General features: G+C 37.3%; 1 protein-coding gene across 11 annotated transcripts in view; it reads left to right on the forward strand.

Moving 5' to 3' along the window:
• FAM135A (family with sequence similarity 135 member A) overlaps positions 1–24,835 on the forward strand; it is a 136,477-nt gene that overhangs the window by 44,375 nt on the left and 67,267 nt on the right. For 6 of the 11 annotated variants that reach the window (XM_005659250.3, XM_013992626.2, XM_003121274.5 and 3 more), the window contains exons 6-8: positions 20,800–20,939; positions 21,053–21,123; positions 22,654–22,827. In XM_005659250.3, coding sequence (XP_005659307.1) covers positions 20,800–20,939; positions 21,053–21,123; positions 22,654–22,827 — 385 coding nt within the window. Of the gene's footprint in view, positions 1–20,799; positions 20,940–21,052; positions 21,124–22,653; positions 22,828–24,300; positions 24,421–24,835 lie in introns of all 11 variants that reach the window. The other 5 variants (XM_021089377.1, XM_021089417.1, XM_021089414.1 and 2 more) reach the window with 1 other exon arrangement.

The following is a 24,835-nucleotide window of genomic DNA, read 5'->3' on the forward strand; positions in this document are numbered from 1 at the left end:
TTTGATGGTGTCCTGTCGTATATTTAAGTCTTTCAGCCATTTGGAGTTTATTTTTGTGCATGGTGTGAGGGTGTGTTCTAGTTTCATTGCTTTGCATACAGCTGTCCAGGTTTCCCAGCAATGCTTGCTGAATAGACTTTCCTTTTCCCATTTTATGTTCTTGCCTCCCTTGTCAAAGATTAATTGACCATAGGTGTCAGGGTTAATTTCCAGATTCTCTATTCTGTTCCATTGGTCTGTCTGTCTGTTTTGATACCAGTACCACACTGTTTTGATGACTGTGGCTTTGTAGTATTTCTTGAAGTCTGGGAGAGTTATGCCTCCTGCTTGGTTTTTGTTTCTCAGGATTGCTTTGGCGATTCTGGGTCTTTTGTTGTTCCATATAAATGTTTGGATTGTTTGTTCTAGTTCTGTGAAAAATGTCATGGGTAATTTGATAGGGATTGCATTGAATCTGTAGATTGCTTTGGGTAGGATGGCCATTTTCACAATATTGATTTTTCCAATCCAGGAACATGGAATATCTTTCCATTTTTTTACATCTTCTTTGATTTCTTTGATTAAGGTTTTATAGTTCTCGGCATATAGGTCCTTTACCTCTTTGGTTAGGTGTATTCCGAGGTATTTGATTTTGTGAGGTACAATTTTAAAAGGTATCGTATTTTTGTATTCCTTTTCTAATGCTTCATTGCTGGTATACAGAAATGCAACTGACTTCTGAATGTTAATCTTATATCCTGCCACTTTGCTGAATTTATTAATCAGTTCAAGGAGTTTTGGGGTTGAGTCCTTAGGGTTTTCTAGGTATAGAATCATGTCATCTGCATACAGTGACAGTTTGATCTCTTCTCTTCCTATATGGATGCCTTTGATTTCTTTTGTTTGTCTAATTGCTGTGGCTAAGACTTCCAAAACTATGTTGAAGAGCAGTGGTGAGAGTGGGCATCCCTGTCTTGTTCCAGATTTGAGTGAGAAGGCTTTCAGTTTTTCCCCATTGAGGATTATATTTGCTGTGGGTTTATCATAAATGGCTTTGATTATATTCAGGAATGTTCCCTCTATACCCACTTTGGCGAGGGTCTTGATCATGAATGGATGTTGAACTTTGTCAAATGCTTTTTCTGCATCTATTGAGATGACTACTGAGTCAATCACCTTACTTATCATTGGTCTGCCGATTTTCTATTTTTTCTTAATTCAGTTTGGTAAGGTGTATGTCTCTAGAAATTTATCCATTTCTTCTAAGTTATTTAATTTTGGGGCAGTAATTGTTCATCATAGCCTCTTACTCCTTGCATTTCTATGTTATATTTTACTTATAACTTTTAAAAAAATGTTTTTCAAATATTCGTTGATGTATCTGGCAACTCTATAGACATCAGCCTTTCTACTTCATAGTTTTGAAAACTTCTTAAAATTGGAATACATCTTTATTTGAGTCATCTTTTTTCTTAGTTCAGCTAAAGGATTGTCAATTTTGTTTATACTTTCATAACATCTACTCACTTGTGTTGATCTTTTCTGTTGTCTTTATAGCCTCTGTTTATTTCCACTCTTATCTTTGTTATTCCCTTCCTTCTGCTAACTTTGGGCTTAGTTGTTCTTATTCTAGTTCCTTGAGGTGTAAGGTTATGTTGTTTGAGATCTTTCCTGGTCTTATAAGGCAGAAATATTACATGTATTTGCAAAGTAATATTATTTAGATATTATAACGATGTTTCAGAAATATTCAAATAAATACCCTCTTTCTAGGTGCCTTTTCTTAGTCACTGTGGTTTTGGTTTTTATTGATTATAATATAGTCTATATTTAGTCATTGTTGTTTACCAGTTCACTTTTTAGTTTCTGATACTATTAACTGTCAGTTATTGTAGACCGTGTGAAATGTCCATGGTTTGACAGTTTATTAGTTTTGTAAAGGAAGTATCTTGTAAAAATAAATTCTTTATGGCAAACACCAGTCTTTAAAAGAGAAGCCTGGGTTTAGAAAACAATAGACTTCCATGATATGTAATTTTAGCTTATAGTGAAAACATTATGTATGTATTTTTATAGTATTATACCAGAAAATTTTTAAGATGTTGCATAGTTGTTAGTCCAGTTATAGCAGCTAAATGGCAAACACAATAACTAGAATTTGGAAAGAAGAAAATATATGTAAAATTTATCTCACACTTTTTCTCACTTTTTTTTGGCTTTTTAGGGCCACATCCACAGCATATGGAGTTTCCCAGGCTAGAGGTCCAATTGCGGCTATAGTTGTCAGCCTACACTACAGCCACAGCATTGCAGGATCTGAGCCATGCCTGCGATGTACAGCACAGCTCACGGCAATGCCAGATCCTTTACCCCCTGAGCAAGGGCAGGGATCAAACCTGCAACCTCATGGATGCTAGTCAGATTCATTTCCGCTGCGCCACGATGGGGATTCCAAACACTTTTTCTTGCTTTTTAAAAAAAATGGCAAACTTTTATTTGTTGTGCCTGAAATATAGTGCCTAATATGATTACACAAGGTCATTTTTATTCCAAATGTTGTACCAGTGTATTTTATTTTTCTTGAGTTTAGAATATCTTGTTTTTCTCATTTATGGTACACAAAGTCATCAACATACTTTTACAAAAGAGTGACCCTGAATGAATTATGAGGGTACTGCTTTTCCTGCCCAGTACCATCCCCAGAATGTCTACCTTTCACGTGTGTATAGTGTTCCACAGCTTCTGAAGTCTCCATGACAGTGTGAGTCTGGTATCCTAATGGTATTTCCTGCCAGAGTACCCCAGGATAAGCCTGGTGTGTTGAATGCTTAGTTCATATGAAAAGTATAGACAGTAGTGGTTGATGGAGAGTGGTGACTTATTAGAGGCTCAGAAGTATAGTAAATCCAAAATGAAGTTGAGTCAAGGTGAGTTTCCTCACAGCAATCTGAAAAACCAAGAGCAAAGAAAGGCAGCCAGTTTATTCCAGTCTTTTTTCTTTTTACATCCTTCTTCCCCCAAGATTTGTTTCATTTTAAAATAGTGTTTAATAGTTCCTGGAGTGTATGTACCTTTTTAATATTAGTAAGGAAATATTTGTTAGGAAAAGATATTCTTCCAAAACTTTTTGCTTCTAGAAATTACTCCTCTGCATTTATGGCTGACTTTATTTTAATAAATATGTATAATTGATTTCTAGACTCATCCTTGATAACATAAATATCTTTATGTTAATTCTTTTTTTATTTCTGTTCCTTAGCAGTTCACTTTTTCTTCCAAGGTCTTGAATTTTCTCTGTACTTTTTATTATTATATGCCTATTTTTCTTCCAATTTTGGTTTGTACTTTCATCTCAAAAGACCGTTTCTTTCCAGCACTATATTTTACCATAAATCCAACACCTTGTGTATATTTCTGGAAGACCTTTAGGAAGAAGAGAAAAAATAGTGATTTTGTTCATGAGTTGGAGTAGGGCAGGTTAGATGGGTTGGAAATTAGATGGTATTATACAGCTTATTACAACACATTTAAATTATTTCCAGCACAAGATTATACTGACAGTGAGAGGTTTGAGTCAGGACATAGCTGTCATCTCTGATAACATCAGTCATGAAAGACAATGAGTTTACAGCCCATAAATAGGGGCTGTAGAAAATGTAATAATAACAGTGCATTCAGAGATTTCTACAACAGAGAAGTCATTACTGCTTGTGGGAGGCTGGCCCCAATTTGAAATGTTAGAAAACTATGTACAGTTGAGATAAAAAGTTGAAATAACAACTCCCCATTTCTAATAGTGATAGTATTTTTTAAAGAAATGTTGTTTTATTTGCTTTTTACTATCTATCCATCTCTTTTCTCTGAAAAAAATTTTGATGCAAATAATATAGGCAAATAGTTAAAATATCTGTTAATACAGAGTGATTGGGAGTGAAAACCATAGCTCATTCTCTAGATGCACTAGCTTTTTTTTTTTAGTTGGATTTTTAAAATTAAAGTATTATTGATTTATAATGTTATGCTAATTTCTACTGTACAGCAAAGTGACCCAGTCATATATATATCTATTTATATCTATCTATCTATCTGTCTATCTATTTATACATTCCTTTTCTTATATTATCTTCCATCATGGTCTATCCCAAGAGACTGGATATAGTTCCCTGTGCTATATATAGCAGGACCTCGTTGCTTATCCATTCTAAATGTAATAGCTTGCATCTGCTAACCTCAAACTCCCAGTCCATCCTACTCCCTACCCGCACCCCCTTGGCAAATGCAAGTCTGTTCTCTTATATCTGTGTGTCTGTTTCTGTTTGATGCACTCACTTTTAATTAGTTCTCTCGTCCTAATGGTTTCCTCTGCACAGACAATTCACTTCCTGTGATGATAAATGACAATTTATCTCACACTACTTCCTCCTTCCTCTCCCCCTACTTTTTAGAAGAGATTTATTTAAGGGAGTACCTGTTGAGGCTCAGTGGTTAATGAACCCATGAGGATGTGGGTTTAATCCCTGGCCTTGCTCAGTGGGTTAAGGATCTGGCGGTGCCATGAGCCATGGTGTATGTCACAGACTCAGCTTGGATCCCACATTGCTGTGGCTGTGGTGTAGGCCGGCAGCTACAGCTCCGATTGGAGTCCTAGCCCGGGAACCTCCATATGCCATGGGTGTGGCCCTAAAAAGACAAAAAAATTGTAAAAAGACCAAAACATTTAAAAAAATAAAAATTAAAAAAGAGATTTATTTAAAAGATTTTATCCCCACATTTCTCTTTGGTCATTAGTCTAGCTTCAAATAATATATTTAAGATTCCATTTCCTATTTCAGCAAATATGACAGATCCTTAATTTTGTCAGGATATACACAGTATTAATTCTTTTTTCAAATTTCCTCTTTCCACCTTCCAACCTGTTAGATATATCATTCGTTTTATATTATCAAGGTTGCTAACATTGATATTCTGATTTGTAACTGTAGTTAAATCTTAGGTGTTTTGTCTGTGGGTTTATTCCAAATGTTGAAAAGAAGTAAACAGTATTTGCATTTTTATTGTAACACAAGAGGTAAAGGATCTATAAAATTGAAGTGACTACCAAACATAAAGAAGGAGGATTTTGGAGTTCTCTTGTGGTGCAGCAGGTTAAGCATCCAGTCTTGTCCCAGTTTGGGTTGCTGCTATGGTGTAGGTTTGATTCCCTGGCCTGGTAACTTCTGTGGGTATGGGTTAAAAAAAAAAAAAGGACGGAAGACCTTAAATTTCTGGCAAGATAAGGCATGCCTAGTTACTGTTCTGGTATTGCTTTGGGTCACTTGTGCTACAGAGATAGTTATGGGTTGATCATAGATAGTTCTTTGGTAGTTGTAGATTCAAAGATGCAGCTTTGGTGTGGTTAACAAAGTAGTGACTTGGAGTCAGGATACCAGCTTCTTTTTATGTTACTTTGGAAAACTTACTTAACCTCTGTGAGTTTCACCTTCTCATCTGTGAAATATGTAGCCTGCTTTACGGTAAGTTTATAGCAGATTGCAAAGGGTCATATATATGTATATATGTATCTTCTGGTGTTATAAGAAAGAATAAGAAGCAGTCAAGTTTTTACTCATTTACTATACTATTTGTGAATCACTTAATGTTGTAAAGATCTGAAACATATTAATATTAAAGTTAATTTGCTGTTTTCCTATAATTTACGTAATTTATGTTGTGTAACATAGTAATTAAGCATATGGGTAACATCTCATTTTAACATGTAAGTTTAAAATTTTTTTACAAAATCAATAAAACTATTTCTTGGATGAGAAGCATGAACTAGGATGACCAAGGGCAAGAAGGGAAAACTAAAGGGAGGAAGAGACCTCACAGAAGACCCTTGTCTTTATAACATCTGAGGGAAATCTGGGTACCTAGGCTTCCATTTCTATTCCTATAAAACTAGCTTAAGCAGTATTTGAATTAAGACATAACCAGTTTCAAATCTTGTTCTGCCATTTACTATCTGTATGGTCTTAAGTAAATTATTCAGTTTCTCTGAGCCTTTCCTAATCAGTGAAATGGAAATAATCCCTGTCTTACAGTGAGTTTCTGAAAATTAAATGAGAAAATTAGGTAAAGAGGTCTGGTATATTCCTCAGTAAATATTGGGTTCTTTTGTCCTGCCTTCTCTTTCTGTCTTAAATTGCCCGAGATGTTAAAAAGTGGAAATAAGGTGACTTTAGGATCTCAGCACAAGCCTGATGTCAGGAAGGACAGTCCCTGAAGAGAGAGCTGACTAGAGCCATTTGTATGCCTTCCCTTCTTGGTTCTTAAGCATTGACCTTGCTTGTACACAGGAGAGCTGATTGATGTGGTCTGCCCATTTTAGAGCCACCTTTGGGGTTTTTCTTCCCCAGTGAGATAGCTCTTCCCTACCGGTGTGGGTATTCTGTGATAAGTGTAAAAGTTAACTGCACATGTATGTTTGAACTAGTTTACTAGTTGCACAAGCTTTCAAGCAAATAGCAGTGGCATTTACTTACTGGGATATTTTTTCTTTTTTACTGAATAAATTTGACACTTTTATTGAATACATGTACGCATAAATTTTATAACCTGTAACTTTATACATTTATATATTGTACTGTGATTGCCATCGTAGTGATATTTATCACATTATATAATTGTAGTACAGTATTGTTATCTATATTCATTCTACTGTGCATTAGATCTCTGTGGCTCATTTATTACTCATTACAAGTTTGTATCCTTAAGCGACATCAGTCCTCTCTTCCTACCCCCCATCCCCTGGTACTCACTATTCTCTGTTCTTTATAAGTTTGACTTTTTTTAGATTCCACATATAAGTGACATAATACAGTATTTGTCTTTTTCTGTCCAACTTATTTCACTTAGCATAATGTGCTCAGGATCCATCCATGTTGTCACAAATGGTAGGATATCCTTCTTTCCTGTGGCTGAATAATATTCCTTTGTGTATGTATATACCACATCTTTTTTGTACGTTCATCCATTGATAGGCATTGAGATTGTTTCTGTATCTTGACTGTTGTGACTAGTGCTGCAGTAAACACGGGTGCCTGTATCTCCTCATAATCCCATTTCCTTTGCCTTTGGCTATATACCAGAAGTGGAATTGTATGGCAGATTTATTTTTAATTTTTGAGGAACCTCCATTTTCCACAGTGGTCGGACCAACTTACATTCCCACCAACATCGTGTGAGGTTTCCCTTTTCGCCACACTGTTGCCAGCACCTGTTGTTTCTTTTCTTCTTGATGAAGGCCATAATAACAGATTTGAGATGGTAACTTCTTGTGGTTTTGATTTGAATTTCCCTTGTGATTCATCTCATTGAGCAATTTTTCATCTGACTGTTGGCCATTTTAGCATCCTCTTTGGGGAAAAAAAAAGTCTCTTTAGTTCTTTAGAAAGACTGCTATTTATGAGGAGAAGGAAAGGGAAATTGCACAAAAATTCAAGCAGTAATATGTGGGGAAAGTCTTATTACTAAAAAGTTTATTCTTCACTTAATAAAAGCTTCACAACTAGATAAACATTTGGGCTAATAAGAACTCAGTCCTGATTGAACATGAAGGAAATTTCCAGCTGTTTGTATTTGACAAACGGTTTTCTTTTTTTTATTTTTTTCTTTTGTCTTTTTAGGGCTGCACCTGCAGTATATGGAAGTTCCCAGGCTAGGGGTCAAATTGAACTATAGCCGCAGGCCTACACCACAGCCACAGCAACGCCGGATCCTTAATCCATTACTGTTATTAGTAACTGAATAATTTCAACAAATGTAAATGGAAAACTCACCATAAAGTTAGATCTTGTGATAAACTTTGCATAGATTATGAAACTTGAGTCTATTTGGCATCACAAGTCCCCACTTTCTCTTTTTGGATCCACAGCTTGCTTCTGTCACTGGCATTCATTTTCTTTTTCCCTGGTTTAAGAGGTAGTGATAATTACCATTTTCTTTGGCCTCCGGAAACAGGGAATTAGGAGATTATCACATTGTACTGCAATTATTTGCTTAAATGTTTCCATTTATACTAGATTGGGAACTCTGAAAATAAGAGCACTGTTCTTATTTATGTTCCTATCTCTTAGTTCCTGATACTTTAGAGACAAATTATTGTTGAATGAATTCTCACTTGTTCACAGAATAGATAAGAGATACCAATGCTAGCTGTTTAACCAAAGGAAATGGAGATGCAGAAAGATGGTGATAGGAATAAAATACAAATTATCATGATTTAATGGAAGTACTTGCAGGCCTTTATCACAAGACTGTCAAAGTGTTAAGTTTGATGTTTGGGTTAGTAGATACCTGATAGGCGAAGTGAAAATAGAATCATTTCAACAAGGAAATAGAGCACTAAATTAAGAAGTTAGATGAAAGTTCATTTATTCAACAAATACTTGCTGAGTAAGATGTGACCCTCGCTTCTAAACTAAAGCAGTAAAAACTACTTACGTGGTTCCTAACCTCATGGAAGGTTATTATCTAGTGAGTATTAAAAAGCAGAGAGGGTTTTCAATTCAAGACATTGGAGTATACGCATATGTCTGGTTCTTCTTATTTCTTTTTTTTTTTAATATATATTTTTCTTTTCTGTTTATTTATTTATTGTCTTTTTGCCATTTCTTGGGCCGCTCCAGCGGCATATGGAGGTTCCCAGGCTAGGGGTCGAATCGGAGCTGCAGCCACCGGCCTACACCAGAGCCACAGCAACGCAAGATCCGAGCCACGTCTGCAGTCTACACCACAGCCCACGGCAACGCCGGATCGTTAACCCACTGAGCAAGGGCAGGGATCGAACCCGCAACCTCATGGTTCCTAGTCGGATTCGCCAACCACTGCACCACGACGGGAACTCCTGGTTCTTCTTATTTCTAAGATTCTTGGTAATAGCAATAGAGAAGTATAAGAAGAAAGAACAGAAAAACATTTCAGTGAGTTTTTGAAAGACAGAAAAATAAGTGGGAGCTGAACTGCCTTTTCAGGACAATTTTCCCCAGAGATTACAGACAGGAATAGCAGAATAAGGAAAGTGAGAGGTGGGCCAGAAGAGAGGAATACATTAAAAGTCTGTAATCCAGATCAGCTGGGCATCCCAGGCCTCAGTGAGAATGTCAAGAAAATTAATGTTAACCTTAGGACAGAAGCCTCAAGGATTTTTTCAAAATAAATTGCCATGGGTTTTTAACACTCTAGAGTAAAGCACTCATTCTTTTTTTGTGGGAGTGGTGGGGGGTAAAAAGCACAACATGAAATCTAAGTTAAGTGTTCAGTATGGTATTGTGGTGCTGCAGAGCTCCAGAACTTTTTTACCTTGTGTGACTGAAACTCTATACCATAGAACAGAAACTCCTCATTTCTTCCAACTCCTGGCCCCTGGCAACCACTATTCTACTTACTGCTTCAATGAATGACTATTTTAGATACCTCACAAAAGTAGAATCATGCAGTATTTGACCTGTTTCACTTAGCGTAAGTCCTCATGATTCATCCATGTGGTAGCATATGACAGGATTTCCTTCTTTTTAAGGCTGAAATATTCCATCTTATACTTCATTTTCTTTGTCCATCCAACCATTGGACATTTAGGTTGTTTCCACCTCTTGGCTAGTGTGAATTAAGACTGCAGTGAACATGGGAGTGCAGATATGTTTTCAAAATCCTGTTTTCAATTCTATTGTATAAATACCCAAAAATGGGGTTGCTGGATCCTATGGTAGTTCTATTTTTAGTTTTTTGAGGAACCTCCATACTGCTTTCCATAGCAGCTACAACATTTTACATTCCCACCAACAGTGTGCATGGGTTCCAGTTTCTCCACAAGTGCTGTGTACCTAATACTGAATGAAGTAAGAAATATAGGAGACATGGACCTTGCCTTCAAAAAGTTTCTTTCCTCCTGAAATTCTCTTCCTTTCCATCATCATTTAACTAACTTTTTCATGGTATTTCAACTCAAATGCTACAGTGTCACCAAAGTCTTCCCTGACTCCACAGATGAAGTTAACCCTCATCTTACGAGATGCCACACAGCACTGTCTCCTTCTCTGTAAAACTTAGTGCACATGTAATTTACAGAGTTAGATGAGGGCAGGGAAAGTGATTGGATTGGTTTGGTTTGATTTGGCCTTGTCTACTTAGAACAATGCATGGCACAGAGTACCTTTACCCTGAACATTTAAAATTTATTGTGAAATGTATCAAACCTTTTTTTGAAAAACATTTAAAAAGCATCGTGTAAAACAGCATTTTATTAAATGGTAAATTAAAGACCTGAATACCTTACCCTTCATTTAAAAACTGAAATATTACTAGTAACATAAAAGCTTCCTGTATACCCCTCCTAACTTTTGTGTTAATTATTCTTTTGTTATGCTTATAGTTTTATTGCCTGGGAGTATATGCCAAGGAAGTAGTATCTGGTTGAATTTGGAAAAACTGCTTAGAAAGCACAAACTCAGTTGTGAGGGAAAGCTGCATTAACACCACTGTTAAAAGAAGGCTTCCATAGGAAAGCTGAGCAGTCTCTGGGTTATGGTATGCTTCTCTATATGGAAAGGTTTCAAGATCCCTTGAGGAAAGTTAAAGGGCAAGGTCAGGAGTAAATTGTGTGAAACCTCGAGCTCACCACATCCAGGATTTCTGCAAAGGTTGTAATGTGATGGGCTATTGAATATCCAACGTATAGAATAGGCTGATTTGCATCTAAACTTAGAATTGTTTTCCTTCCTTCAACTCTTAGGAGTTGGTCAAAGCAGAAAACTTCCTTGAGGTGAAGAGAAAGTCCTCACAGGCTAGGCAGTAGGGCAGAAGCAAGTACTGTCAAGTCAAACAGAACAAGAACTAAAAAGAATCTAGCTAAGCTTTCGATCTATCCTTAGGTTAAAAAAACTACACCATGGCCACAGAGGTCTTTCAGGATGGACCTAAATGTACCTGTCTGTTGAGGCACACTGATCCCATCTTGATCAATGACCCCTATACCTAAGATAGAGGACCTCTTCCTTCACCTTCTTCCTAGGGATTCCCTCTGCCTCCCTTCTGCACTGCATCTCTTGTTGCTTAACACCTATTTTGTCTCTTGGTTTACCCTCATTTTGGTAGAGCCTATTCTCCAATATCTTTTGGGGGAAAGTGGCATAGAAAATAATTATCTTGAAACCTGTAATGTCTAAAAACGTCTTTATTCTGCTCTTATCCTTGTTTGAAAGCTTAGCTAAGTGTAGAATTCTAGATCAAAATTCTTCAGAATTTTGAGAATATCGCTCCATTGTCTTTTGGTTGGCAGCATTGCTGTTGAGAGTTCCAAAGCTATAATCTGGTTGCTGTCCTTCATATGTGACCCTTTTCTCCTTTCAAAAATCTTGTAAAATCTTCTTTGATTCTATTGCTCTAATGGCATATTATGATGGACCTCTTGTCTCTGAGTCCTCGTTGGGCCCTTTTAATCTGGAAAAGATATGTACTTCAGTTCCAGAAAATCTTATTTTGCCCATCATTTTCTCTGATCTGTTTTTCTGTCCTTTATGGAACCTCTGTCATTTAGATGGTGGATCATCTTCACTGTCTCTATTAGTTTTTAGTTTTTTTCTTCTCCTTTATTTCCATTTCCATCTTGTCACTGTATTTACTAGGTTATTTCTTCAACTTTCACCCCTTTTTGAGATTTTTTTTTTTGCTTTTCTCTTTCTCCCTCTCCCCTTATCTCTTCTCTTTTCCCTCCTCCTTTTCCTCTCTCCCTCTCACTCCATTTTTTCTTTTAAAATTTAAGTGTCCGTTTGTTCTCTGACTTTGTTTTAGCAACAATTGCTAATTTTGTGAATGTCTTTTCTCTAAGAACAGTACTGATAGTTTTTTTTTTGAGTTTTATTTTTCTCTATAAGTTGCTGTTTTGGTTTCTAACTTGCACATTAGCAGTTTTCTTGGGATATCTGATAGTCCCTTTCACATGACTGAAAGGAGGCTGATTGGGAGGTCAGAGTAGGTACAAGGGACTTGTCTCTGAGCTTCATATTAGGGTGATGTTGGCAAGCTGATTGCTGAGAAATCTGAAGTTGGTGTCTACAGATCTTATCTAATAAAATAAATTTACATAATAGATCTATTACAGACATATTGACTTGGTCAGATTCCCCATGTAAAGAACTGCAAAGAATCTAAGATTTTACCCTGTATGTCATTGAAAATCATTCTGCATGGTTTATCAGTTTCTGTACATCTTAAGAACAAAAATGCTGAAAGGATTTTGTTTCCAGACCATCTTTTCAAGGATGTTGCTATAATGGAGAGCTTTGGGAGAACAGATAGTGACTCTATCTATAATCCTAACCCTAATTCCAACCCTAACTCTAGCCCTAACCCACCCTTTGTTATATCTTGTTCCTTTATGCTGAATAATCCTCCAGACTTCTAAGGTAAGGTAGAGCAGCCACCTTGCGGCATGTAGTGGGGAGAGGATATAGGAATCCCTCTTCTGGTCTTTGCTAAGAGGTTACCTTCTTGATTAAGCATCACCTGATGTTTCTGTTTCAATTTGCCACCTTTATCACCTTCTTTCTTCTCTGTTTTTCTCCACAGAACTTAACTACCTTCAAACATGCTGTATCACTTTTCTTAATTTACAATTTTTATTCTCTATCACCCCTCCCATTAGGATGTAAGCTCTAAAATATCAGAGATTTTTTTTTTATCTCTTTAATTTTGCTGTTTATTTCTAATACCTAGAAAGTGCCTATTAGGGGCCTATTTATGGATTATCTATTATAATAATAGCTATTGTAATAGGCATTCAGGAATATGTATTTGTTGATTGGGTGACTGAATGAATGAATGATTAGGAGGAACTTGCACACCTTTTGCCATTTGCTCCTGGTTTGACAGTGAAATTTAAGAGTTTATTATCTGTAAGTCATTGGTACATCTTTTTAAAAGCTTTAAGTAGTGATGACTTGTTTTTGTTTTTGTTTTGGGGGCTTTTTTTCCAATCAATAATAATTTTTTTTAAATTAAAGTATAGTTTATTTACAATGTTATGCCAATTTCTGCTGTACAGAAATTATACATGTATATCCCAGGAGTTCCTTGGGCAAAACAGTAGGATGTTGTTTTTTATCCATTCTAAATGTAACAGGTTACATCAAGTTTTGATATTAATCAAGAATGTAGGTGACTCTTGGAGAGGGTTAACTGTTGTCATTCCAGAGCAATTTAGTATAATTCATTTTTGTTTTTTGTTTGTTTTTGTCTTTTTAGGGCTGCACCCACAGCATATGGAAGTTCCCAGGCTAGGAGTCAAATCAGAGCTGAAGCTGCTGGTCTCTGCCACAGCCACAGAACACCAGATCTGAGATGCATCTGCAACCTGCACCACAACTCACAGCAACACTGGAAGGATAATTTGTTTTGTGTACAACTTCTTATCCTGTGCTATAGAACCCTGGTCAGGGCACTCCTAACATTAGTGTTCTTTGTTTTTGTTTGAGCATTTCTATCACTTACACTCAGTTTATACTGAATATGTATAGCTTGTATGTAGAGCTAATGGGATTTGGTAAAGGTTTGGATGTGGGACATAGAAGACAGAAAAATTAGTAAAGATTGTGTTACAGCTAATAAGTGCCAGGCCTGAATTTCAACCCTGCCACTTTGTTCCAGAATCTGTTCTTAACCACTATGCTGTGTTTCTTGTTGGTTAAGAAAAAAAACAGCAAAAACGTGACCAAAAGTAGATGGCCCATGAACATAGGAGCAAAACCAGGAAAGTACGATGTTCAGGAAGTCAGATTACAGAAATGTTTCAAGAATGAGAGAATGCATAACTGTATCAGATGCTGATTATAAGTCAAGTAAGACAAGGTCTAGGAATTGATTATCACATTTTGTAAAGCAGAAATCATTTGTAGTCTTGATAATTGTAGTTCCATGGGCCAAAGTCTAGTTAAGTGTGGATTAATTACTGTCATATAAGAATTTACCCCCAAATTTTTTTTAACTTTTTATTTCTATTTAACATTTTTTTAAATAAAGTATAGCTAATTTACAGTGTCATGTTAGTTTCAAGTAAACAGTGATTCAGTTATATGTTTTTTCTGGATTCTTTTCCATTATTGGTTATTACAAGATATTGAGTAGAGTTCCCTGTGCTATACAGTAGGTCCTTTTTGGTTATCTCTTTTATATATAGTAGTGTGTATATATTAATTCCAAACTCCTAATTTATCTCCCCCCCACCCCCGGTAACTGTAAGTTGTTTTCTAGGTATGTGGGTCTGTTTCTGCTTTGTTTATAGGTTCGTTTGTATCATTTTTTTAGATTCCATATATAAATGATATCGTATGATATTTGTCTTTGGCTTACTTAGTATGATAATCTCTAGGTCCATCTGTTTTTCTGCAAATGGCATTATTTCATCCTTTTTATCAGAGTAATATTACATTGTATTTATATACCACAACTGCTTTATCCACTCCTCTGTCTATGGACATTTAGGTTACTTCCATGTCTTGACTATTGTAAATAGTGCTTCAGTGAACATTGGAGTGCATGTATCTTTTCAAATTATGATTTTCTCCAGATTTATGCCCAGGAGTGGGACTGAAGGATCATATGATAGCTCTATTTTTAGCTTTTTAAGGAACCTCCATACTGTTCTCCATAGTGATTGTACCAGTTTATATTCCCATCAGTAGTGTAGGAGGGTTTCTTTTTCTCCACACCCTTTCCAACATTTTTCATTTGTAGACTTTTTGATGATGGACATTCTGACTGGTATGAGGTAATACCTCATTGTAGTTTTGATTTGCATTTCTTTAATAATTAGTGATGTTAAGCATCTTTTCATGTGCTTTTTGGCCATCCGTATATCTTCTTTGGAGAATTGTCTCTTTTTTTTTTGCTTTTTTTAGGGCTGCACCCACAGCATATGGAGGTTCTCAGGCTAGGGGTCTAATCAGAGCTACAGCTGCTGGCCTACACCACAGCTGCAGCAATGCCAGATCCCTAACCCACTGAGCAAGGCTATGGATCAAACCTACAACTTCATGGTTCCTAGTCTGATATGTTTGCGCTACACCATGACGGCAACTCCGAGAATTGTCTCTTTTTAAAAAATCTTTATTATGGTTGATATACAGTGTTCTGTCAATTTCTGCTCTACAGCAGAGTGATTCAGTTATAAATATGTACATTCTTTTTCTCATATTATCTTCCATCATGTTGCATCATAGGTGACTAGATATAGTTCCCTGTGCTACACAGTAGGACCTCATCACTTATCCATTCCAAATGCAATAGTTTGCATCTACTAACCCTAAACTCCCAGTCCATCCCCTCTTGGCAACCACAAGTCTGCTCTCCATGTCCATGAGTTTGTTTCTTTTCTGTAGATAGGTTCATTTGTGCCATATATTAGATTCCAGATGTAAGTGATATCATAATGGTATTTGTCTTTCTCTTTCTTACTTACTTCACTTAGTATGAGAGTCTCTGTTCCATCCATGTTGCTGCAAATGGCATTATTTTGTTCTTTTTGATGGCTGAGTAGTATTCCATTGTGTATATATACCACATCTTAATCCATTCATCTATTGATGGACATCTGGGTCGTTTCTGTGTCTTGGCTATTGTGAATAGTGCTGCAGTGAACATAGGGGTGCATGTGTCTTTTCAATGAAAATTTTGTCCAGGTATATGCCCAGCAGTGGAATTGCTGGATCACATGGTAGTTCTATATTTAGTTTTCTGAGGTACCTCCATACTGTTTTCCATAGTGGTTGGACCAGTCTATATTCCCACCAACAGTGTATGAGGGGGTTCTGTTTTCTCCACAATCTCTTCCAGCATTTGTTATTTGAAGACTTATTAATGATAGCCAAAGAATTGTCTGTTTAGATCCTGTGCTACTTTTTTATCGGGTTGTTTGTTTTTTGATATTGAACTGTTTGTATATTTTGAAGATGAATCCCTTGTTAGTCACATCATTTACAAATATTTTCTCCCATTCTGTAGGGTGTCTTTTCATTTTGCTGGTGGTTTCCTTTGCGGTATAATGCTTTTAAGTTTAATTAGGTCCCATTTGTTCATTTTTGTTTTTATTTCTTACTCTAGGAGGAGGATCCAAAAAGATATTGTTGCAATATATATCAGAGAGTGTTCTGCCTAGTTTTCCTCTAGGAGTTTTATAGTATCTGGTTTTACATTTAGGTCTTTAATCCATTTTGAGTTTATTTTTGTACATGGAGTTAGGGAATGTTCTAATTTCATTCTTTTACATGTAGCTGTCTTACCCAGCACCACTTATTGAAGAGAGTGTCTTCTCTCCATGTATGTTTTTGCCTTCTTTGTCGTACATTAATTGACCATGGGTATGTGGGTGTATTTCTGGGCTTTCTATCCTGTTCCATTCATTTGTAGTTCTGTTTACCCCCAAGCTTAGTTTAAAACAACAGACATCTCACAGTTTCTTATAGAAGTTGTTTTAGTGCTTACTTCTGGCTCAGGGTCTCAAGAGGTTATAGTGTGTTCACACAGATCCATCTTGGGACTTTGTGGGAAGGGTACACAAGGATGTGAATGGTAGGAGGTGAGAGTGATGGAGGGGTGGGCATCTTGAAGGCCAGCCATCATAAAATGGGCTAAAGAAAGAACAGGAGGAAATGAAGTGGAACTATTACATGTCAAAGAATCTTCCGAGGTGTTTGCTGGTAAGAGGAACAGAGGAGGGGGCTGTTTGTCCAGGTATATCTGCAGATGGGGTTAGAGAGCTTCCCTGATTATTTTATCTCCTTATGACATAGGAACCAAACTTGTCCTTTGAGAGTGAAGGCTAAGTTTGAGGAGAGAAAATAATTTATGAAATAGTTATCTAGGAATGTGGAGAGAGAATGGATTCAGAAAGTGCAGTGTGATTGCTTGGCAGCACTAAGGGCCTGTGTAAGGTTTGTGATCATGAATTTAAAATCTAGTCCATCAGAAGAGTTTGTGTTTTTCCCATCCTCATTCACCTTGTGGATGCAAGCATGGATTAGGCAGAGTGTTGGATTTATAAAGGTTGAGGTTTATACAGGCAAACATGACAAAGGAAGTAAAGTATATGTCCTTAATAGGATATGTACAAGGGCGAGTGGTAATGGTGGATCACGGAGTGTAAGTTGGGCAAGGATGGGAGTGAGGACTTGAGAGGAAACAGAAGGCAATGAAGAACAGAAGCAGTTATGGACTCTATTCCTAAATACAGTCTAAGGATTGTTGTGCTGGTGGGCTTAGAATGAACTGGAAGGAAAGGTGAGGGTGTGAGAGAGGATGTTAACTGGAATTTAAGTTGAAGAGGGGTTGCAGATGTTGCTCATGTAAAATCTAGTGGACAACAACACAGGACTAAGGATCAAGCAGGGTTGGGAGGGAAGAACACCGAAGGAGAGGAGCAAAGGAAGCTGGGAGGTCAAGGATTGGAGACTTATCACCGAGAGTGATGGCTACAGTTGTTTGGGGGGAAGTAATCTTGAATTAAGAAATAGAGCCTTCAAGAAATAAGGGTTTCCATGGGTCTGTAGTAACTGCGGACGAGTGAGCTTGTGAGTGGTGCTGTCTGATGATGTGGCACTGAGAAGTGCTGGGGAGGTCGTTTTAGGGAGGAGAGACAGAGGATGTCTGAGAGCATCAGTGGGCAGCGAGAGCCCCAGGCTGTGGGAGAGGGAGTGTGGAAGAGGAAACAGCCCCACTCAAGAGGGCCATGCTGGAGCAGCATCCTCAGGGAAGAGCTGTAGCATAACCACCACTGTTTGAGGCAACAAGTTCTAATTTTGCCTTATCTAAGTGTGTTAAAAATTTACTTCCACGGAGTTCCCGTTGTGGCTCAGTGGTTAATGAATCCGACTAGCATCCATGAGGACTTGGGTTTGATCCCTGGCCTTGCTCAGTGGGTTAAGGATCTGGCATTGCCGTGAGCTGTCATGTAGGTTGCAGAATCGGCTCTGGTGTAGGCCAGCGGCTACAGTTCCAAATGGACCCCTAGCCTGGGAACCTCCATATGCCGCGGGTACGGCCCTAAAAGCAAAAAAAAAAAAAAAAAAAAAAAAATTTACTTCCCAGGCTAGGGGTTGAATCAGAGCTGTAGCTGCTAGCCTATGCCCAGAGCCACAGCAATGGGGGATCCGAGCCGCAACTGCAACCTACACCACAGCTCACAGCAATGCCGGATCCTTAACCCACTGAGCAAGGCCAGGGATCGAACCTGCAACCTCATGGTTCCTAGTCGGTTTTGTTGACCACTGAGCCACAACGGGAACTCCCATAATTTATTTTGATGTGCAGTTTATCCCAAATAATGACCAGGGGTAACCTCTTTAAGCTAGCTTCTTTTTCCTTGTGATACGTCCCTTCACTCTTTTAGCACTTAATCTCTAGTGTGAAGAAATGGTCCAGACTATACGTGCCTTAGCTCTGGAGTCAACCATTTCTCCAAAACCCCTGGTTCCTTTTAGTGGTGAATAGTATTAGAAACTGGTATTGGGGACTGTGTTCTCAGGCCCTTTGAGTGGACAGAGCTAGTGAGTACACATATGTATTTATGCATACATGTGCAGATTTACACCAGTTTTTCTTTCTTTTTTTTTTTTTTTTTGTCTTTTTGCCATTTCTGGGGCTGCTCCTGCGGCACATGGAGGTTCCCAGGCTAGGGGTCTAATCGGAGCTGTAGCCGCCGGCCTACACCAGGGCCACAGCAATGAGGGATCCAAGCCATGTCTGCGACCTACACCACAGCTCACGGCAACGCCAGATCCTTAACCCACTGAGCGAGGCCAGGGATTGAACCCACAACCTCATGGTTCCTATTCGGATTCATTAACCACTGAGCCACGATGGGAACTCTGAGTTTTTCTTTATCTAAACGTATAGTAAAACCATGGGTTCACATCAGTATTTCTGATTGATTCATCCTATATTTGTATTTCCTATATCTGTATACATCCTTTCTCTGAAAGGTTTCACCAAGAAGCCTGGCTCTCATTGCCCTTAGTATATTTTCACATTCGGTTAGGCCCTTACATAGTCAGACTCTTGTGTGACATAGCAGTGAGTCTGACTATGTAGGGGCCTAACCAAATGGGAAAAGTACCCTCTCCTTCATGGATACTCTCCGAACACCTCTTGGGCTTCAGCACCTCATGCCAGCTCACTTCCCTGTAGGACATCCTCTTCACCCCGCTTGGGCTTTTTTAGAGTGTATCAGGCTGCTGCTGCTCACACTCACCTTCACCCTCAGATAGAACTTTCTCTCATCCCTGTACCAGGCTGCCCCTCTGCCAGGACACCCTCCTCCCCTCATTTGGGTTCCAGCCCCTCAGCCTTAGGTACCCTCCCATGTGGTTGCACCTCTGTTCTTATTTGGGCTCCCAGTACTTGCTCTATCCAGATAGCCCTCCTCACCCTGCTTGGGTTCTGCTGTTTCATTCCAGGCTGCCCTCCTTACCTGCACAGGCCCATACATCACACACCCTCCATGTGGACACCCTCCTTACTCCAGGTGGACTCTGGCATCACACTCTGGGCTCCCTGCCTGCAGAGATTTTCTCTAGCTTAAACATCTCCAGTTTCTTCGACTGCTTCCATCATTGAGTTGTTTCTGGAGGGTAGAGTAATCTGACAGCAAGTGGGCTGTTGGAATGACCTAACATCAGTAACCCAGAGGTAGATCACACTTCACAGGTAGACACAGTTTTCTGTGAGACTGCTCTCAACTTCAGACCAGCTGCAACTTGAGGATCCACAAGCTACCCTCACTTCTTACCAATGACTCCAAATTGGGAGTTCCCATTACCCCCTCAGGTTCAATAACTCACTAGAATATCTCACAGAACTCTGGAAGACACTCTACTTATATTTAAGTTTTATTATAGCCAAGGGTTACAAATCAGGGACACTCAAGGGAAGAGATGCATGGGGAAAACAAACAAACAAAAAAAGCAGATGTACAGGACAAAGTCTAGGAGGGTCCCAGATTTGTGATGCTTCTGTTGTTCTCTCCCCAAGGAGTCAGGATGCATTATCCACCCAGAAATCCTGTATGTGACAATATAGAGAGCATTACCAAAGAAACTCACCTAAGCCTAAGTGTATTTCATTATATAGTCATGATTGATTGAATCATCACCCACGTGACTCGGTCTCTACATGGCTCAGTCTGTGGCCCCCCTTCCCCTCCTTGGAGTTTGGGATTCCTGCATGTAGCTCAAAACCCCAACTTTCCAATCACATGGCTGGTTGTATGAGTGTGGCCAGTCCCAGTCCTGCGTTAGCTCCTTGTCATGAACTGTCTGGGCAACCGTGAATAACAGAGAACTCTTATTCTCCTGTCACCAGGAAATTCTAAGGATTTAGAGGCCAGCTTTCAGGAAGTGGGGACAAAAGCCAACCAGATTCTTGGTTCCAAGGGTTTAGAAGTTACTTCCCCAAAGTCAGGTCAAAAGTCAACCAGAGTCTTTACTACGCAGCTTTAGAAAACTAAATTGCTTTCTTCTGTGGTGTACGGATCAATAGTTCACCCTTAAAATACCTACCTTGAGATTTCCTCATTTACTTTCTCAGATTAAGATGTGTAAGTGTTCATAATGGTTATACTTATTTATTTATTTTTTTATCATAGTAATTAAAAAACTTTCAGAAATGCTTTAATACTGCTGTATAAAGTAATGGCATTGGAGAAATATAATCAGATGTATAACATATTAAAGTAAAAGTATTAATTACATTGTATTTTGCCTTTAACCTGTCAGTTACATTTATTATCTCTTTTAGGTATGGCTTTAGCCTTTCCAGCTTCAGTTCATGATTCTCTGATTTGCAGTAAAACATTTCAAATTCTATATAAAAATGAGGAAGTTGTTTTAAATGATGTCATGATCTTCAAAGTTAAAATGTTGTTGGATGAAAAAAAGGTAAACATGTATTTGTATACATTTAGATAAGTATTTCTTGTAAAGCCTTAAGGTATATTTTTAACTTTATATATAATATTCAAAAGGCATCTCATAGTATAATTTCTCTCCAGATTGAAGAAACCCTTGAGGAAATGAATTTCCTCTTATGCTTGGATCTACACTTCACAGATGGAGATTATTCGTAAGTAGGCTATTCAAACAATTAAAAACCTTTAGTTACTCATGACTGTTGTCCATCTATGTTAGAGTCTCCATTTTCTTCTTAGAACCCAGCCTACCCCTTCTTATTTATTTTGAACTTCTTCTACTTTCTGGAAGAATCTTTTAAGAATGGTCAGGCCTACCTTTTGAGCCCATGCCGATTCCATGAGGTCAAGGTAGCAAAATCATACAAGTTGAAGAAACATGAGAGATTGCACTGTTGATACAATATCACTGCCTAAATGAGCTCTATTCCACTGTATCACTTGCTAGTCTTTCTTAGTGGCATGAGTGATGCCATCTTCAAGTAGGACTCTCTTGATATTCAGAGAGTTATCAAGACTGAAGACTCTTAGACATAACACTTGTTTCTAGAGTCCATGAGGAGGCTTTAGAACTGCCTCCCCTGAACTTGCCTGCATATCTAGGTGTGTAGCAATATGTTTTAGGAACAAACTGTACTCGTATTCATTTAAAACAAGAATCATTTTTTTTCTTTTTTTTTCTTTTTTTTTATTTTCCCACTGTACAGCAAGGGGGTCAGGTTATCCTTACATGTATACATTACAATTATATTTTTCCCCCACCCTTTCTTCTGTTGCAACATGAGTATCTAGACAAAAACAAGAATCAGAGATCCATGTTACTGTTTTACATTTGTAGAGTTTTTTCATTTCAAATCTACCTATAGAAATACTACTTGAAATTGCGTGAAATTAAGACTGCATGTAGGATAAATGTCTAAGCAGTCACATTACTCAAAGGTCTGATTGTGAGATGTCCTCTTTACTACCATGGAAGAATAAGAATTTTTTACATGGTCACTCCTGCTCCTCTGTAATAATTGTTTATTACAAAGAATTCCTTGAGAGATTCTTTTTTAAATCAAGTCAGAAATCTCAAAGTGAAGTAAGCTGAAATGAGTAAATAGTTCATTAGCTGTAGGTAATTATAATGTACATATTGGTTAAAAAAATACATGTACATATTTGGACATCATTTTCATGACATTGTTTCAGGTTTTGTGTATGTAAATATAATGACAGACTATCTGTAATAAGATACATGCCAAATATTTGTTTATTTTTGAGCAACGTCTAAAAATTTTGTACCATAAAATAGCTTTAAACACCTTTTGGGATTTATCATAATAGAATTTGACCTAAATTGTGCTGCAACTTTATTATAAACAGTTTTCCCTATGGAGTAAAATTTTAATGTGAGGGTATTTCTTAAAGTATCAAAAAGGACTCCTTTTATAGGGACATTAGTGAAAAACAGTTCATTAACATGGAAGTTATAGTTAGAAAACTAAATAAGATCTAGTTATTTTCTTATTGTTAGATTTCATATTGCTATCTAATGTAAATGTGTTGCTTTAAAAATTATTCTCATTCTGTTTTTAAAAAGTAATTAAGTAATTAAATGTTTCAATTGTTTAAACTACTCTACAAAATGGTGACCTTTACTAAATTTCCATGCTAACATGCAAATGTGCTGCTTTTTATAGGGCAGATGATCTGAACGCCTTGCAACTAATAAGTAGCCGAATATTAAAGCTGCACTTTAGCCTCCACAGAGGCCTTCATCACCATGTCAATGTCATGTTTGATTACTTCCATCTCTCTGTTGTGTCTGTTACAGTCCATGCATCATTGGTTGCACTACACCAGCCACTAATAAGGTAAATTTAACCAGTTCCCTGGTCCTTATTAATATAAGGTCTTTTATTTTTATGATAAAAAGATACTTTGATAAAGATAACTGAAATAGCAAGGAATTTCTAAATTCACATTTAATAAATATTTTCATTTTATAAAGTATTCACTTAATAAAATTTAAGAGCATGGGACCATTAGAGAGATAACTTTTTAATTACAAAAACATGGATCAGTCTTTGTCAAATAAACTGACCAAGAAAAATAATGCAAACTGGAAATAACCATTCAGCATTGTTTAGTCTACACTTGAATTTTTATGCAATGCTATACTGTAATTATTCATCCTCTGGAAAACCATATTCATTTTTCATTGTTTTTTTTGTCTTTTTTCTTTAGATGAACTAATTTTATCTTCTTAAATCTATGTTATACAGTAATTCTTATTTTCTAAGTTATTAATCAATTTTATGGATCTTTACTAAATAAACCTTTTTTTTAGCCTAAAGGTACATAATATTCTGGATCTTAGTAAATGCATTGGGATAATTGTTTTTTCTGCTAACTTCCATGGGGAGATGGATTGTCTTTTCATTAATGAAAGAATACAATTCAATCTCTTCAGTTTTTACAGTAAGACATCATTCTTGTGGCAAGGGCAATAGACACTTTTAAAATCAGTAATCAATAATGAAAAGACTCCAGATTGACTTGATTTCTGAACTACTTTACAATTTCTGATACAAATCTTATTCTTGCAGGTGATATTAGGGATGATGCTTAAGTTTTTGATGTTAAACTGATCTATCAGAAAACTAAGCAGGTGATTTTGTAGAATTGCCCTCAGAATTTATAGAAAATCAACAAAATTTAAGATACTTCCCCCAAGTAAGAGCCTCCTGTTGCATATCTTTACATTGCTATAAAATTTGTGAGAACTCGTCCCTATATTGTCCCATGATCTCTTCTAGAGCACAGGGCCAGGAAGAAGTAAGTCTGTTTCTGCTAATGACTTACTTTGCCTTCCTTATTCGATAGTGAGATCTGTAACTAGTTGTTTTACAATTTTTTGTTTTGCCTCTTAGACCTCTGATGGCTTGCTATAACTTTTGTAAATGAAAAGTATTGCTATTATTATACATTATTTTATTATAGACGTCAAAGTAATTGTAATTGTTGATTAAAGTGTGTTTTTTTTAAATAAAACTTTCAAATAAGTATACAGTATTCCATATAATTTGCATTTTAGGTTTTAATGTTAAAATTTTTAATTTGTTTATGAAATACATTTCTGAAGTTTTCTGAATCTCTTATTTTTGTAATTTCAAACTATTTCAACCGTTCCTTTTTTAAAATAGCAACAGCTTAGTCTCTTTTCTGAAAAAGTGTGAGAATAGTTCATAGAGGTTAGCTCAGGTTATTAATGTTGCTGATTAAGTAGAATAGTGATACAGCACTAATCCTGGTGAGTTAAATGTGTGCTTCCTCTTGCAATGCAGCAGTTTTTGCCACAGACTAGTAGGTGAAAGAGACAGCTCATCTGCTAGAGACCGTTTACTGGAAGGAGAAGACATTTTTGGCTCAGAATCAGAAGCCAAGAGGATTAACTGTTGGCTCTGGTTAGTGATGGGAAGAGAATGAGGAGAGGTGCTGCAATGGCAGAGGTTGCTGTTCTTCCTGTTACTGGCCTTGAGCTCTGATATCCCCTCTCTTGCTGCTAGAACTGTGCCCTAAAAGAAGCAGCACATTCCCCTGCCTTTCCATGCCAATAAACAAGAGGAAAAGGGAAGGAAAGCTTTTTGCTGGTGGCATGCTAGTAGAGGGGTCCTGTTAAGGGTAATATTCCTCATTATTTTTGCTTCTATAAATACAGGTTTTTCCTGAAGTTTTGTTATGGGTGGAGCTCGTGGGTCAGGGATCAGATCCAAGCCTCAGTCTCCACCTAAACTGAAGCTGCAGCAATGCCAGATCCTTAACCCACTGTACCAGGCTGGGGATTGAACTCTTGTCCCAGTGCTTCCAAGATGCCACCAA

This window comes from Sus scrofa, chromosome 1, assembly GCF_000003025.6.
Source record: "Sus scrofa isolate TJ Tabasco breed Duroc chromosome 1, Sscrofa11.1, whole genome shotgun sequence".
Taxonomy (NCBI): Eukaryota; Metazoa; Chordata; class Mammalia; order Artiodactyla; family Suidae; genus Sus; species Sus scrofa.